Below are 17,528 nucleotides of genomic sequence, written 5' to 3' on the forward strand. Positions count from 1 at the left end.
GGGTAAGGACATCCATACGTTACAGGGAGGTAGTTAGATTATGTCTCCCAAAGAGAAAGAGATGAAGATTGGACCACCATTCCACACAGATGCTCAATTAGAGAAAAAAACTTGAAACCTCCAGCCATTCCTATTAGGAATCGATTTCAAAGTCGGGAAAATACAGAACAAGGTCAATTTGTTTCAGAGGGGCTGCACCTAAAATCTTTTGAGATTTTTACAGAAACCACAATCATGCATCAAAGATCCTTGGAAGAAGGAGAAGTAGAATAACACAGACAGCTGGAAAAAGAGGGAAAGGAACAAGTTAACTGATCACCCACTTGAAAAAGCTCTGGTGGAAATCCTTCAAAAAGGCCTTACATTTGCCCCAACCTTATGTTTAAATGTTTTTAAATTCTTTATTGACTAAAACCATTTCAAAAGGCATCTGTGTTTAAGAAAACAAGCAACTATGAATGACAGAGGTGTAACTAGAAACCACGGGGCCCCGGTGCAAAAACTGCCCGCTGCCCCCCCCTACACACACACAGACAGACAGATACACAGCTTCGACCTCTGCGACCGCGGTAGTTCCGCAACTAGTGAAGGAACCTAGTCCGTCCATTCATACAAATCTAAAAGTGAAATTTAGCTTCCTCCTGAGAAGTAGGACTTCAGGTGAAATGAAAACAGCTGAAACCATGGTAATTAAAAGAAATAAAAACAAAATCCATTGCAACAGAATCTGTCTGAGTGAGAATAAGCCCCTCAAAGATTTACAAAATATTAAATATAATAAAACCAGCAGAGAAAGGGGGAGGAGTAGTTGTCCTTACAAAAAAATATATAAACGATATCTTCTAGATAATACCATTTTATTACACATTTTTTTCAATTTTTCCAATTCTTTATTTTTAGATATTTTTTTCTCCTAAGAAACAGAAGTACATAATGGGGCAATGCAATGTGAATCACAAAGTATAAAACATATAACAGTCTGTGCTCAACAGTGAGCGTGCAGTTGATGACAGTACAGCAGGTATATACAGCATTCCATTACTGAATCTTTAAGCAGGTTTCAAATTGTGCAGCGTGTATTGAGCGAGGTGGGACCTGTCCCCTAGTGGTAGTTTTGACCTTAATTGTGTACGTGTTCTATTCTAGGGCTAATCAGAGTTTGTGTGTTGTAGTTCTGGGTGGACCTGCGTCCTCTTTAGGGTTTCTTGATGGTAGAGGTCGTGAACTACGGTTTCACTTGGGTAGTGCCATTGTGGTTGGGCAGGGTCAGGCTTCGTAACTGTCCTATAATTGTAGAGTGCTGTGTCAAAGTGAGCATGGTTGAGCTCTATTGGGAGAGGAGGGCTAATGCAACTGGAAATGGAAAAGTAAGGTAGGTACCTCGAGATTGTTGAGTTCGGGTGAGTTTCATGTGGAGTTACTTTCGGGCGTCAATGAGCCGGTGGTGTAGGGAGGTTCCTCTCTCTCCATCTTAGGGTAAAGAAAAGGGTGCGGTTTTTGTCTTCCCTTGTGGGGGTATCTAATGTTGCTCAATTGTTGAGGTCTGTTTCCTCTGTGTAGGAGGGGTAGGTTGCCATTTATTACCTTTTAACAAACCCTACAGAACATATTAAAAAGAATTGTAAAGAATATATATAAGCAAAAGTTAACAATGGGTATTTTAAAGGAGGAAAATATTGATTTGGCCTCAACCCGGAGATTCCTTTATTTTGCTACCTACCTAAGTTTGATAAAGTTGTAAATAACTCTCCAGATAGGCCCAACATATCTAAAATAAATTGCGTGTCATCTCAAATTTCTGAATACATAGATATTGAGCTATTCAGGACCCAGCATATCTAAATAACAACACCCACATTTGTATTTGAAGAAACTAATTGGGAAGCTAGTTGTTTCCTCCTGAGATGTGATGTCTGTCCTTTATACAGCATTATATCTCACAACATATCGAAGCAGTTAAACACTTTTTAACCAAATCTTAATTTAGAAAGGAGCACATGGTAAGAATTAAATAACTATTTTTGATTTAAGGACACTTTTTATATTCAGAAAAGCTGATTAATGATAGGCAAGTTAGCACCATGTTATGCCAATTTATTTATGGCTTACTAGGAAGATATATATGTTTTCTAAGGACATGCTTGGTACATGAACTTGCATCCTATCGATGTTTTATAGACCACATTAGAGATTTGGACCTTTTTTTGAGACATCTTAATAACAACAATTGTTAGGGCATTACATCTACTTTTAGGCCCTCAGAAATTACTTTTTAGATGTGAATATTTATATTCAAGAGGGTAATATGAAAATATATATAGTTTTAAATCAGTTGATACAAATAGCTACATAGAAAAAACAAGCTGCCACCACACCCTATGGTTGTGGTCACATACAGTAATTTGGGACTTCCAAATTGAATAGATGGGACGCACAATACATTCCAAGGACACATAGAGGCGAAAAGGAAATTCGCTGATCGGTTTGTGAACCAGGAAGTAAAATATCCAATCCATATCTGATCAGGGGAATGACGTTTGCGTTCCAAATACAAATGAGAGGTGGTCTGGAAGTCACTGAGAGAGAACACAACTGTGGCAATTAGAAGGGGAATATAAACCAGAAGAGTCAAAATTATTTCAACTGAGGAAGCCTGATCGGGCCAACGCATTTTGGGCTTTACTGCTTATATTTACTATTTTATTTAGATTTTTTAATTGTATCAAGTGGAATTAACATTCTTTGGAAACAGCCATGCCTATGTGTGGGGCTGTAGTAAACCCCAAACCACGTGGGTGCATTCAGTTATACGTTTTGTAGCCATTCAATATTACGCTATGGCGCTTTTCTCCCATTTGCTTTAAATTAGAATAGAATAGAAACATAGAATGTGACGGCAGATAAGAACCATTCGGCCCATCTAGTCTGCCCAGTTTTCTAAATACTTTCATTAGTCCCTGGCCTTATCTTATAGTTAGGATAGCCTTATGCCTATCCCACGCATGCTTAAACTCCTTTACTGTGTTAACCTCTACCACTTCAGCTGGAAGGCTATTCCATGCATCCACTACCCTCTCAGTAAAGTAATACTTCCGGATATTATTTTTAATAATAATAACACAGTATTTAACCAGGAAAGGTACATTCAGATTACTCTGGTTTTCAAATACATCCTAGGGATGTTACCTTAGCCCAACGTCCAGGGGTTGTTACTATTAACCAATTTAATGGTATTCATTTTATCTACCTCAGAAGGAGGAAGGCTGGGGCAACCCTTATCAATAATAATCCCGACACTTGAGCCATGTTTATATACTGGCTCCATCTTTGTGAGTACTTGTAGTTGCACGGTTTTATATTCATTTGTACATTGATCCACCTATACTATTGTATCGCCATTTTGGTTTTCCTTCTGTGGGGAACCATTATATTCTGCTTCAGAGTGTGTTTTCTCAACTTATTTTGGGTATTTTTAGTGTTTGTGTCCATGGTACCCCAAGACTAGGAAAGGTGCCCTGATATAAGAAACTGGCTAGTTATGGTTTATGGGATGTGTCTCAAATTCTATTTTGATAATGACATGATGTTATATTTTTGGTATTCTCTGGTATATAACTAGTAGGCTGATATGTAGTACATATTTTTGTTAAACCGTGCCTCACAAATTTTTGTAAATAAAAATTTTGAAGGCTGACTGTTACAGTTTGGAGTTCAGAGTTTTTTCTAATTATACCATGAATATCACAGGCATAGGGGACTGTACTCATGCCAAATTGCTTAATCCCAGTAATAAATTGGTGCTCCAGGACTCTGAGGTGAAGATCCTCCAGACAGTCACTGAAACCATATATACAAAGTCCAGGCTCACAAGGTTCTTCAAAATGCATACTTTAGTAGTAATATCAAGGCGTCATGACAATGTTTTGGCCACACACCATGGCCAATGTCAAGTCACATGGGAATGTGTTGGATCTTTCCAAAGTGGGGCAGTCAGCCTGAGGTATATGGAAGACTGACTTGAATACATAGTGGCCAGCTCCCTTCATGGTCATTCTTGCACAGAGTGCTGTTGAATGCTCTGATATGGGCTGAACGCCATGCGATCAGTTTGTGCAATTTAACTAACAAGGTGCTTGCACTGTGCTTATTGGGGATCTTTCTCTAGTGACCCCAGAAAGGGGTACAAGGGAATAAACCTGGCACTGGAGTTCAAAGCCAGGACTGTTGGGATGTAGGTTAATCATGACAACCAAGCTGCAAAAGAAATCACATCTCTTTACAGAAATGCTCAATTCCTTTTCAGTGCTTCTCAAACTGAATATATGAATTGAGGATTTATTTATTAAAGGGAAACTCCAGTGCCAGGAAAACGATCCGTTTTCCTGGCACTGGAGGGTCCCTCTCCCTCCCACCCCCCAATCCCCGGTTACTGAAGGAGTGAAAACCCCTTCAGTCACTTACCTGAGGCAGCGGCGATGTCCCTCGCCGCTGTCTCCTCCGCGACGCTCCTCCCTGTTCTTCCGTCGGCCAGTGGGCGAGACTGATCCCGCCCACCGGCCGAGGAGACCTAATGCGCATGCGCGGCAGTGCCGCGCATGAGCATTACGTCTCCCCATAGGAAAGCATTGAAAACGAATTTCAATGCTTTCCTATGGGGATTTAAGCGACGCTGGAGGTCCTCACACAGCGTGAGGACGTCCAGCGACGCTCTAGCACAGGTTTCCTGTGCTATGAAGCAGGAAGTTCCCTCTAGTGGCTGTCTAATAGACAGCCACTAGGGGAGGACTTAACCCTGCAAGGTAATTATTGCAGTTTATAAAAAACTGCAATAATTACACTTGCAGGGTTAGGAGTAGTGGGAGTTGGCACCCAGACCACTCCAATGGGCAGAAGTGGTCTGGGTGCCTGGAGTGTCCCTTTAAGCAATGAGTCGTAAAATGTAGAACAACATAACTGAGACAGTGAATGTTTCCATATAGCCAATTTTGTCCAAAAGTAGGTAAACTGTCTGCCATCTCCCCACACTTTGCTATTTGGTGAGTAAACCCCATTCTATCATTATGATCACCTTATTATTCTCAGAGATTTATTCACTAAACTGGAAATTGTGGAAAATTACAAAAGTCAACTTACTGAATAAACCTCTCTGTCTAAATTTTGTTGATTCCAAAACTGTAGATTTCAGGCTTATTTGTGAATGTTCAAGAATTTAGTGTTAATTCAATGTGAGTGTCAACGTTTATGTTCTTTGCAGGATATAGGCTTGGCATCTCTTGGAGCTACAGACGAAGAGATCGAGAAACTGGCGACGGTAAGAAACAAGTAATGTATCTGTAGACATTTCCATAATTGTTGTATTAGAACGTTGCATTGTGAGGGTTCTTGGTTTGTGTTTGGAGTGTTCTTATAAGACACTTGTGTTAATGAGAGGCAACTGATTAGGATATTTCGATGTGGTAGCAGAAGAGCTATTGTCTTGGTTTTGAGAGAGAGTGATACAGTGTGTAGTTTCATTGTGTGTATTTGTGTAGAAAGCAGCTGTTAAGTAAAGTACCGTATAATTGCAGTATACATTGAAGTGTACACAGCACCTAAAGTGTTATATGTGCATTACAGTGGGTGTGATCATGTACTTTCTACAATGGAAAAACTATCTCTACGCTGACATCTCATCATATGCATCTGTTTTATATATTGTGATGTTTTATTTATATATGGGAAAGCGGAGCCCGGAGTTGTGGGAGGGGTTGAGCTGGCCTATATATACACTCATCCCTACCTCTATACTGGGCTGATGTCGGCTGGTCACTTCCGCTTCCGGTTTCCTGAAGACAGTCTCCCTCGTGGTCTATCTCCCTTGCGCTTACCGGATTCCTTTCATGCTCCCAGCTTCCTTGACCAAGTCAAAACACTACCGCCGGTCCGCAACTGCACAGGCTACCTCACTGCCGCATTCCTGGTACTTCTGCCGCACTTCCGGGTTAGCCGCCAGGCAACCGGAAACAGTGAGTAATAGAATTACACGTGACACGTCCTAAACGCACGAACCGTATCAACCCATACGAACGCCTCTAATTACGTACGGCTATACTATACTCACTTAATACGTCTAGTCATACAATCGAACGGGAAACTGAATGAAATACTCTTACACGAAATTGCTTAATTCACGAATTAAAACATACGAACGCACTAATTTTACCGAACAGGGGACCCACGCGCCCATACGAACTCAGGGAATACGAACTCTAGGAAACTAGATTTCAAACGAACGGGAAACCGCACGAACTAAGACACAAACCTTTCTCCCCCAGCACATACACCATTAATTCAAACCAATGTATCCACTTACTCTCACCAAAACGAAACAAACAGATCCAGGTTGGCTTAATGCAAACGAACGATCAGTCAAACCTGCACAAACACCGCCATCTACTGTTCAAACGGCCAAATTACACCTAAAAAAAATTTTTTTCTCTCTCACATGGGCAGCTCAAATTACATGTTTAAATGTTCTGTACACAGGATAATAATACTGGTTTCCCTTCCATTCGATGTTCCTATATATTAAAGAGTCGCTGTTTATCCGTGTTTACAAATTATACCTATAAAATTGCTAACAAGTAGTTATAAGCAGGATGTACTTAGTCTGTCAGTGATACTCCCTACACACTGTAACAGAGTAGTAGGATTAACCAAGTTTTTCTGTTACTGTGAGGATTCTGGGGTAACGAGCAGAAATGCAATGCATTATCTAAACTATGCTCACACGGCATTATGTATTCCAGAATACAAAACAATACTCCCCTGAATTACTTCTTGTCATTGCGGAAAATGTTATGATACAATTCCAGGCAGAACTCCATTTTATTTTTTCAGTCCCTATTCAAACCAACACGCTCTCGTCCTTCTAAATTCATGGGGAATAACTCCTCAATCCGGTACGGCACCAGGGGACTTGTTAGACTATGGCACTCGCTCAGTGACTGGGCCCACAGTCCCAACAACCTTAGTCAGCCTTGATAACGGCAATTCACAATGGCACGATGGGTCTCATATTTTCACACTATAATTCAATTTCGTAGCTGCAAGCCAGTTATGTAGTTTACTTCAATAATATTCATTCCATATATAACTTATAATAGGCCGTTAATTACTTTAGCAAATTACTCTGGCTAATTTCCCCAAGTGGTATCTCCTTAGTCCCCAATTTGTCAGGTAGTATGACCATGCTGCGGGATCATATCTATTTAACCTCACCCTGGGACATACACAAACATACGGAATTCTGAACGCTTACAATACCATTCATCACAGAGAACTGAACACATTTATGTTTTACAATTTACCAACCACTAAGTCTACGCCAGTAGGGGGAGTACCGACTATATATCCATGTTACATCATGTTAGTTGTCATTGGAAGAAGTACTCAGTGCTACTTATACCATGCGGTGAGATTTACCAGCTCAAATATTGTATCTTCCAGCTCAAACCGCTCAGGTTAACTCTTTCTTTAATTAAGGGTGAAATACAAGCAGTAGTACTGATCATCCTTCTGTCACAGTAATATTATGTTTCAAACGTCAGGTGATGTCAAACTCACATTTGGCAAGTTCTAAGTACATCGACTACCAATCAAACACGTCTACGTAATCAATACAAATGCGAGTCAGGGCAGCCATTAACATGTCTACTAAATACTCACCGCACCTACACTACAACCGCCGCATACTAATTCAAACCTTTGTCAATTGCTAAGGACTTACCGCCGCACGCTGGAACCTCACAAGGTCCTCCATGAGAATTCAGTCATATGTAACGCTATTTTAGTGACATAGTTATGACAAGTTACTTTACGTGTCAAGCTATCCATCGGAATATTGACTCTTATGCTTTTTTTGTTTTGAAGTGTTATACCTGTAGGCATATTAGGACACGTTATATTTGCGATCCAAAGCCTAACATTTATAACGTTTTATAATACCGACTCATACAATTTGTAAGTCGAATCAAAATCGGACACTCCTCTTCACTTTCAGTTCGTAAAGTGCACATTTTCCCTTCTGATAATAACTGCATTTCCCTTCTAAATTCTTTCGGGCCAGAGCACAATCAGTAGTGTCATCAGGTATCTTTTTCCAGTCCTTCTCTCTCCAATTCTATTCAGGTGGTTCATGCACACATGATTACCTTTACAACCATTCTACAAGGCCAACTTCCCACCTCTACACAGAGGTTTGTCCAATGGCCCAACTCATAGTTAGTGCCTCGCATACTCTTCTACAGGGTTACAGTCAGGGCCTCACATGTCATGGCCACTCGTATTGACACTTTTACAGCCCCAGAGAGGCCAACAACCCGCTGCAATGCATTGTAGCCACTAGCCCACACGGCCCAAATCATAGGTAGAGCCTCTCACCGCCACTGGCAGGGCCTCACCAGTCACTACGTAGTTAATACTTTCGCTATCGGCACTAGTAAGCAACCCAGCTCTAAACAAGGCATGTTATTCAATTCGCATCAAACTTTGCATAAGTCACTCATCATAAATTCCCTTACAAGCGCTCTAGATACTCCAACCCTGTCATCCCAGGTCCCCAGTTGAAGCCTCTGTCCCCAACACCTCCAAGGCCTTGGACCTTGCTTTAGTTTGACGGTTGAGCGTAAAGTGCGGAGGCACTATCATCCTGGCCACGGCTGAAAGACTACATATACCCCAAACAAGTTGTTCATGCCCTAGAACGACATACGCCAGTAGTCCAGTAAACTCATTATAATAATCAGTCAATGTCAGTCAGCCATAGCATAATTTCCCACATTCAATCTTCCCTAAGCATTTTGATTTTTCACCATACAAATCATAGTAGTTCCCCATATGGCCAGGTGTCGCAACAAACTGGATTAAGTATCATCATTCTCAAAATCGGGGATATACACTCGCTTAAACAACGTTAATCTTAACTAGTACAAATGTTGTTTTAATTATATTGTTACATAATGGTCATTGGCGTTGCTTACTTCCAATGCGTTTGGAACAGGTCACAACAATGCCGGTATTATCAACACACGTTACGTTCCAAGTAAACACTCTCATCTTAGCTTATCATTAAAATCGCTTTGATTACCTAAAATATCTGTCTTCTCCAACGTCACTATTCCCTTATCTGCCTCCGTGCTATCCAAATGAACGCTAGACCAACACGGGCCCACGTTTCAGGTAATTACCTGCCAACTATACGATCTCGTAACAGGCTCACATTTCACATACAATATATAGGTTATCATTATTAGAATTGTATGTATGTTATAAGGCTGTTATATCTCGTATATGCTGTTAAATGTATATATGGGTTTATGGGTTTATCTCGTATATGCTGTTAAATGTATATATGACACCGGATTAGTGCTAGTCATTTACCCTCATTACATGGCCTATAGAAACTACAACTCTGCCATCGTTTAATGGTATTTCGTCACTTTTCGAAATATACCCAATAGTGGCAGCATAAACACCATAGAACCACTGCACGGGCGGTGTCATACTCGGGAGACTTCGCTGAACACCAATATGAGTTTGTCAAAACGATAAAACTTATCACAACGATGACATCACCAGGGTAAATTGCAGTTTCGTTTAAAAAATACAAAACAATATGAACAATAACTTTGGCCAGCGTTCATGACTAAGTGGCTATCACAGAGAAGGCCATAAAATGCCTCACTGACAAACACAACAGCATGCGATATCATTAACAAAGGCTGGTCTTCTTCCCTGACAATAATGAGTCTAGTTAGAAGGCTCACATTATAAGCAGTAGCACAACATTTCCACCTGTCTGTGAACACATACCAGGCAGGCACAACACAGCAACCCACGCCCTTCCTCGTTGCAATCTACAGGGTTTCTATCAAGAACATCCTACAGCCAAGTAAATCCCAATCAGATCACCGCTATTCCAGGAACTCATCCTGGAGTAAGAACACCAATGGCACACCGGTGAATGCTGGCACAAACAGCACTATCAGCAACCATTAGATGTTGTTACAATCGAGCACACACTTTATTTAGCAGATTTACCACAGAATATTAGATACAAAACCCGTTCACATTAGATACCATGGCTTTTACCTCTTTTTGCCACCTAAATCTAAAACTCGCACACAATACCATAAAATCTTATCTAACAGGCATGCAATACCATGTCACTAACACATACCCCAGCCACAGTAACTTCCTATCATCGAACCAATTAAAACATTTTTAAAGGCATGCTATGGTTAAAAGGCCCCAAAACTACAAAACGACAATCCGATAGATGGGGAAAGGTTCAGAGCCTTATCCGACACATTAAACTCACAACCTCTCGTAACAGAAACTACCAACACCATCAAAACCACTGTTTCTGGCAATTCACGGTCAAGAGAAGCCCACTCTTCTGCTACGCTTACATGGCAACCCACTGACGTCTAAATTCATGTCAGACATAAAACCCAAATCTTCAAAAATAGGGAGCGATCCATCAGCCTCCACAGGCCATTCATTTCGCTTTAGAGCAGCAACGGCTGCCTCAAGCGTAAATGTACCGGTACACATTATGAAAGAGCTAAGACAAGCCTTTCTAGAATTAGCCAATTAAGTATACAATCGCGATTAGATGTATATTGTAACGGTTTGTCACGTATCAAAGTGGCTTGGTTAAATATCCTTTTTGCCCTCTTTATTTACAGGCCCGCCAGTACATCGGTTTCGGCACACCACAACTGACTTTAGTTACTCATAAGGCCTAACATCAATACGGCTTATTTCCCTGACCACAAATCGGAAGGCGGAGCCTGGAGTTGTGGGAGGGGTTGAGCCGGCCTATATATACACTCATACCTACCTCTATACTGGGCTGACGTCGGCTGGTCACCCCACCCACCACTCCCTCTATTCAGTTATACCTTGGTGGGCCCTCTTTATTTACAGGCCCGCCCATACATCGGTTTCGGCACACCACAACCGACTTTAGTTAATCATAAGGTCTATCATCAATACGGCTTATTTCCCTGACCACAAATATATACCGTATATACTCGAGTATAAGCCGACCCGAATATAAGCCGAGGCCCCTAATTTTACCCCAAAAAACTGGGAAAACTTATTGACTCGAGTATAAGACTAGGGTGGGAAATGCAGCAGCTACTGGTAAATTTCTAAATAAAATTAGATCCTAAAAAAATTACCGTATATTAATAGAATATTTATTTACTGTGTGTGTATGAATGCAGTGTGTGTGTATGCAGTGTGTGTATAGAATGAATGTAGTGTGTGTGTATGAATGCAGTGTGTGTATGAGTGCAGCATGTGTGTATATGAGTGCAGTGTGTGTGTATGAGTGCAGCGTGTGTGTATGAATGCAGCGTGTGTGTATGAGTGCAGTGTGTATATGAGTGCAGTGTGTATATGAGTGCAGTGTGTATATGAGTGCAGTGTGAATATGAGTGCAGTGTGAATATGAGTGCAGCGTGAATATGAGTGCAGCGTGAATATGAGTGCAGTGTGTGTGTATGAGTGCAGTGTGTGTAGGAGTGCAGTGTGTGTGTATGAGTGTCTGTATGAATGCAGTGTCTGTATGAATGCAGTGTCTGTGTGTATGAGTGCAGTGTGTGTATGAATGCAGTGTGTGTGTATGAGTGCAGTGTGTGTATGAATGCAGTGTGTGTATATGAGTGCAGTGTGTGTATGAGTGCAGTGTGTGTGAGTGCAGTGTCTGTATGAATGCAGTGTGTGTGTATGAGTGCAGTGTGTGTATGAGTGCAGTGTGTGTATGAGTGCAGTGTGTGTATATGAGTGCAGTGTGTGTATATGAGTGCAGTGTGTATATGAGTGCAGTGTGTATATGAGTGCAGCGTGTGTGTATATGAGTGCAGTGTGTGTGTATGAGTGCAGTGTGTGTGTATGAGTGCAGTGTGTGTGTATGAGTGCAGTGTGTGTGTATGAGTGCAGTGTGTGTGTATGAGTGCAGTGTCTGTATGAATGCAGTGTCTCTATGAATGCAGTGTGTTTGTATGAGTGCAGTGTGTGTATGAATGCAGTGTGTGTGTGTATGAGTGCAGTGTGTGTGTGTATGAGTGCAGTGTGTGTATGAGTGCAGTGTGTGTATGAATGCAGTGTGTGTGTGTGTATGAGTGTAGTGTGTGTGTGTGTGTGTGTTTCAGAGCCTTGGTGGGGGATGAGCAATTTTATTTTTATTTTTAATTATTTTAATATATTTTTTTATTATTATTTCTTATTATTACATTTAATTAATATTATTTTTTTTATTATTATTATATTTTTTTTCTTCCCCCCTCCCTGCTTGATACATGGCAGGGAGGGGGGCTCTCCTTCCCTGGTGGTCCAGTGGCATTGGCAGTTCAGTGGGGGGAGAGGGGGCTGTCAGAGCTGTAACTTACCTCTCCTGCAGCTCGTGTCAGCTCCCTCCTCCTCCGCGCCGTCCGTTCAGCTCCCTCTGTCAGCTTCCACTGTAAGTCTCGCGAGAGCCGCGTCTCTCGCGAGATTTACCCTGGGAGCTGACCGAGGTGCTGAACGGACGGCGCAGAGGAGGAGGGAGCTGACACGAGCTGCAGGAGAGGTAAGTTACATCTCTGCAGCCCCAGTCTGTATTATGGCAATGCAAATTGCCATAATACAGACTATTGACTCGAGTATAAGCCGAGTTGGGGTTTTTCAGCACAAAAAATGTGCTGAAAAACTCGGCTTATACTCGAGTATATACGGTATATATATATATATACGTCCCAGCACTCAATGCTCTTTTAATGCTCTGGTGCTGTCTCAAACCAAATTGTATAGGATACCAGTAGAGAGCACCAATTACAAATTCACACAACGTTCCAGTCAACGTTTCAGTCTGTAAAATAGTTTTTTCCAAGACCTTTTACAGACTGGAACGTTGTGTGAATTTGTAATTGCTCAATAAAGCAAGAGATGAAATTTACTTTGAAAAACTCCTGAGTGCTCTCTACTGGTATCGTGTGTGTGTATATATATATATAAAGTTTTATAAAAATCGATGAAACAAGGCCAGCACTCAAGGACTTGTAGAAAAAAATGTATATTACAGTTTATTCCAGTAAGTCAACGTTTCAGTTCATTCATCAACTTTCCTCAGGACATCATTGATAATAATTTTATGTCCTGAGGAAAGTTCATGAATGAACTGAAACGTTGATTTACTGGAAGAAACTGTAAGATTATTTTTTTTCTACAAGTCCTTAAGTGCTGGCCTTGTTTCATCGTTTTGTATGTTGTGCAGCCGAGCACCAAGCAAGGAATAACCAGCAAAGCAGGAGTCAGGAACCTTCACGAATTGTATATAGTTTGATATATAATGTAGCAGACCCTGGGTAATCCGGCTGGTTACCTCTGCTATTACTAAATAAAGAGACCCATTTGCCCCCAGTAACTGGACGACACACAGTTCCAGGGGTACAACAACAACTTTATTTGGCCACACTCGGCTTTATAGTTTTCCCCATGCAAGGAGTGGATCACACATAACGACAATGTCCCCTCCCATGGTCATCCCCCTCCCAGGGGTCATATAACGGATCCGTAACCCCAGTCCATTTGTCCCTTCTTTCCGCCACTCAGTGTACCCTCCTATGGTCCTCTTTCTCCATGCAGGGCGACTAGCTAGCAGAAACCACCACGGTTACCAGAATAGCGGGATACCAGAGCTTACTTGGCGGGAAATGGCGGTCTGTGATGCAGCAGATCGTCGGACCAATCACGGTAATTTAGGAATGGGGGGAGTCCCTTTTAAATGTCCATACGCCCCTCCCACAACTTCAGGCCAAGCCTTCATATATATATATATATATATATATAATAGCAAGAGGATAGCACTCCAAAGTTTACGTGGAAAAAAAAAATATATGTTTTATTCGCTCAAAGGTGAAAAATCAACATTTTATCACTTTTATCCTGATGAAAGTCTGAGGCTACAGACTGAAAAGTTTTACCTTTGAGCTAATAAAGATAAAATTAAATTTTGTCCACGAAGATCTTGGAGTGCTATCCTCTTGCTATTTTCTAAATTAATGCTGACATGCACCAGGCGTGAAAATATTTTGCAAGGAGAACAGTATTACTTTTTTCTTTGTATATATGTGTGTGTATGTGTGTATATATCGGTTTATATATTGCTATTGTTTCATATATTGTGATGTTTTATATATATAGCTTTTGTTTTATATATTGTGATGTTTTATATATAGCTTTTGTTTTATATATTGTGATGTTTTATATATAGCTAGCTATTGCTTTATATATTGTGATGGTTTATATTGAGCTATTGTTTGATATATTGTGATGGTTTATATATAGCTATTGTTTGATATATAGTGATGTTTTATATATAGCTATTGTTTCATATATTGTGATGTTTTATATTGAGCTATTGTTTGATATATTGTGATGTTTTATATTGAGCTATTGTTTGATATATTGTGATGTTTTATATATAGCTATTGTTTTATATATTGTGATGTTTTATATTGAGCTATTGTTTCATATATTGTGATGTTTTATATTAAGCTTTTGTTTCATATATTGTGATGTTTTATATTTAGCTATTGTTTCATATATTGTGATGTTTTATATTGAGCTATTGTTTCATATATTGTGATGTTTTATATTTAGCTATTGTTTGATATATTGTGATGTTTTATATTTAGCTATTGTTTCATATATTGTGATGTTTTATATTGAGCTATTGTTTCATATATTGTGATGTTTTATATTTAGCTATTGTTTCATATATTGTGATGTTTTATATTGAGCTATTGTTTCATATATTGTGATGTTTTATATTGAGCTATTGTTTCATATATTGTGATGTTTTATATTGAGCTATTGTTTCATATATTGTGATGTTTTATATATAGCTATTCTTTCATATATTGTGATGTTTTATATTGAGCTATTGTTTGATATATTGTGATGTTTTATATTGAGCTATTGTTTCATATATTGTGATGTTTTATATTGAGCTATTGTTTCATATATTGTGATTTTTTATATTTAGCTATTGTTTCATATATTGTGATGTTTTATATAAAGCTATTCTTTCATATATTGTGATGTTTTATATTGAGCTATTGTTTCATATATTGTGATGTTTTATATTTAGCTATTGTTTGATATATTGTGATGTTTTATATAAAGCTATTCTTTCATATATTGTGATGTTTTATATTGAGCTATTGTTTCATATATTGTGATGTTTTATATTTAGCTATTCTTTCATATATTGTGATGTTTTATATTGAGCTATTGTTTCATATATTGGGATGTTTTATATTTAGCTATTGTGTGATATATAGTGATGTTTTATATTGAGCTATTGTTTCATTTATTGTGATGTTTTATATTTAGCTATTGTTTGATATATTGTGATGTTTTATATTTAGCTATTGTTTCATATATTGTGATTTTTTATATTTAGCTATTGTTTCATATATTGTGATGTTTTATATTGAGCTATTGTTTGATATATTGTGATGTTTTATATTTAGCTATTCTTTCATATATTGTGATGTTTTATATTGAGCTATTGTTTCATTTATTGTGATGTTTTATATTTAGCTATTCTTTCATATATTGTGATGTTTTATATTTAGCTATTGTGTGATATATTGTGATGTTTTATATAAAGCTATTCTTTCATATATTGTGATGTTTTATATTGAGCTATTGTTTCATATATTGTGATGTTTTATATTTAGCTATTCTTTCATATATTGTGATGTTTTATATTGAGCTATTGTTTCATTTATTGTGATGTTTTATATTTAGCTATTCTTTCATATATTGTGATGTTTTATATTTAGCTATTGTGTGATATATAGTGATGTTTTATATTGAGCTATTGTTTCATTTATTGTGATGTTTTATATTTAGCTATTGTTTGATATATTGTGATGTTTTATATTTAGCTATTGTTTCATATATTGTGATGTTTTATATTTAGCTATTGTTTCATATATTGTGATGTTTTATATTTAGCTATTCTTTCATATATTGTGATGTTTTATATTTAGCTATTGTGTGATATATAGTGATGTTTTATATTGAGCTATTGTTTCATTTATTGTGATGTTTTATATTTAGCTATTGTTTGATATATTGTGATGTTTTATATTTAGCTATTGTTTCATATATTGTGATTTTTTATATTTAGCTATTGTTTCATATATTGTGATTTTTTATATTTAGCTATTGTTTCATATATTGTGATGTTTTATATTGAGCTATTGTTTGATATATTGTGATGTTTTATATTTAGCTATTGTTTTATATATTGTGATGTGTTCCATGCATGTTGTTGCAGCTGTATTGGTTCACGGTCGAATTCGGCCTCTGTAAACAGGATGGGGAACTGAAAGCCTACGGAGCTGGTCTACTGTCATCATATGGAGAACTGCTGGTATGATCATCTCTGAGCAATTATCATTTATACATCGGAAGCCACATGTATTATTGTTATTTAACATACACCATGCATTTCTTCATATATACCCTCGACCATTAGTGAGACCATTCCATTGAATGTGTGGTTGTATGTAAACCCAAATAGATGCCTTTTTACTATGTAAAGGGACATAATTCAATGAAAAATACAAAACAAAACAAATGATTTTATATATAAGTAATCTAAGTCATTTTTAAAATATTACATGGCATTTATCTGCCTCCTGGTTATAGATTTTGCCTGCCCATTCATTGTGGTTAGCTTGGAATACTTCAATCCGCTCACATTAAATCAGCTCTCCAAATCTCTATAATGCTCCGTCCTACTCTCCTTCCTTCGTTGGTCCCCAAGCATTTCTAAAATGTGTTGGTCAATTCCAGTTTCCTATTGACTGTGAGCACAACCCCTTTCTAATCATGAATTTAAATATATATATATATCAAAATATTACAAACTTAAATATTTTTATAATATTAAAACGTTTATTCAAAAATATTAAATCATTTGGAAAGCTTAGCGAACAATATTAAATCTGGGTCTAAGGGCCAACTTTAATATTGTTGGATACGATTTTCAAATGATTTAAAATAGCAAAAAAAGTTATCATATGCAAAACATATATCACAATATTAAAAATATTTTTAAATATTAAGTGTTTTTTTTTTTAAGCTTAGCCAAAAATATAAATTGGGGCCTAAATTAGAAACAGATTAGAATTACTATTACAATATATATACAGTATCTCCCAATAGTGAGTACACCCCTCACATTTTTGTAAATATTTTATTATATCTTTTCATGTGACAACACAGATGCATACTTGCAAAACCATAATATTCAAGGATATAATCTTTCAATGTAGGGTAATAACTGCTTGATCCAAGGATAAATCTGACTGCCATTCTGGGGTCAAGAAGGAATTTTTTTGCATCAAACTGGGTTTTTTTTTTCTCCTTCTTTTGGATCAACAGCAAAAACAAAACGTGAGGAAGGCTGAACTTGATGG

At 38.1% G+C, this 17,528-nt stretch overlaps 1 protein-coding gene across 2 annotated transcripts in view; it reads left to right on the top strand.

The window, feature by feature from the left end:
• The window catches only part of TH (tyrosine hydroxylase), a 75,475-nt gene that overhangs the window by 55,008 nt on the left and 2,939 nt on the right, over positions 1–17,528 (top strand). For both annotated transcript variants that reach the window (XM_063438492.1, XM_063438493.1), the window contains 2 exons: positions 5,255–5,311; positions 16,382–16,477. In XM_063438492.1, coding sequence (XP_063294562.1) covers positions 5,255–5,311; positions 16,382–16,477 — 153 coding nt within the window. The remainder of the gene's footprint in view (positions 1–5,254; positions 5,312–16,381; positions 16,478–17,528) is intronic.

The sequence above is a fragment of the Pelobates fuscus genome, chromosome 12 (genome assembly GCF_036172605.1).
Source record: "Pelobates fuscus isolate aPelFus1 chromosome 12, aPelFus1.pri, whole genome shotgun sequence".
Taxonomy (NCBI): Eukaryota; Metazoa; Chordata; class Amphibia; order Anura; family Pelobatidae; genus Pelobates; species Pelobates fuscus.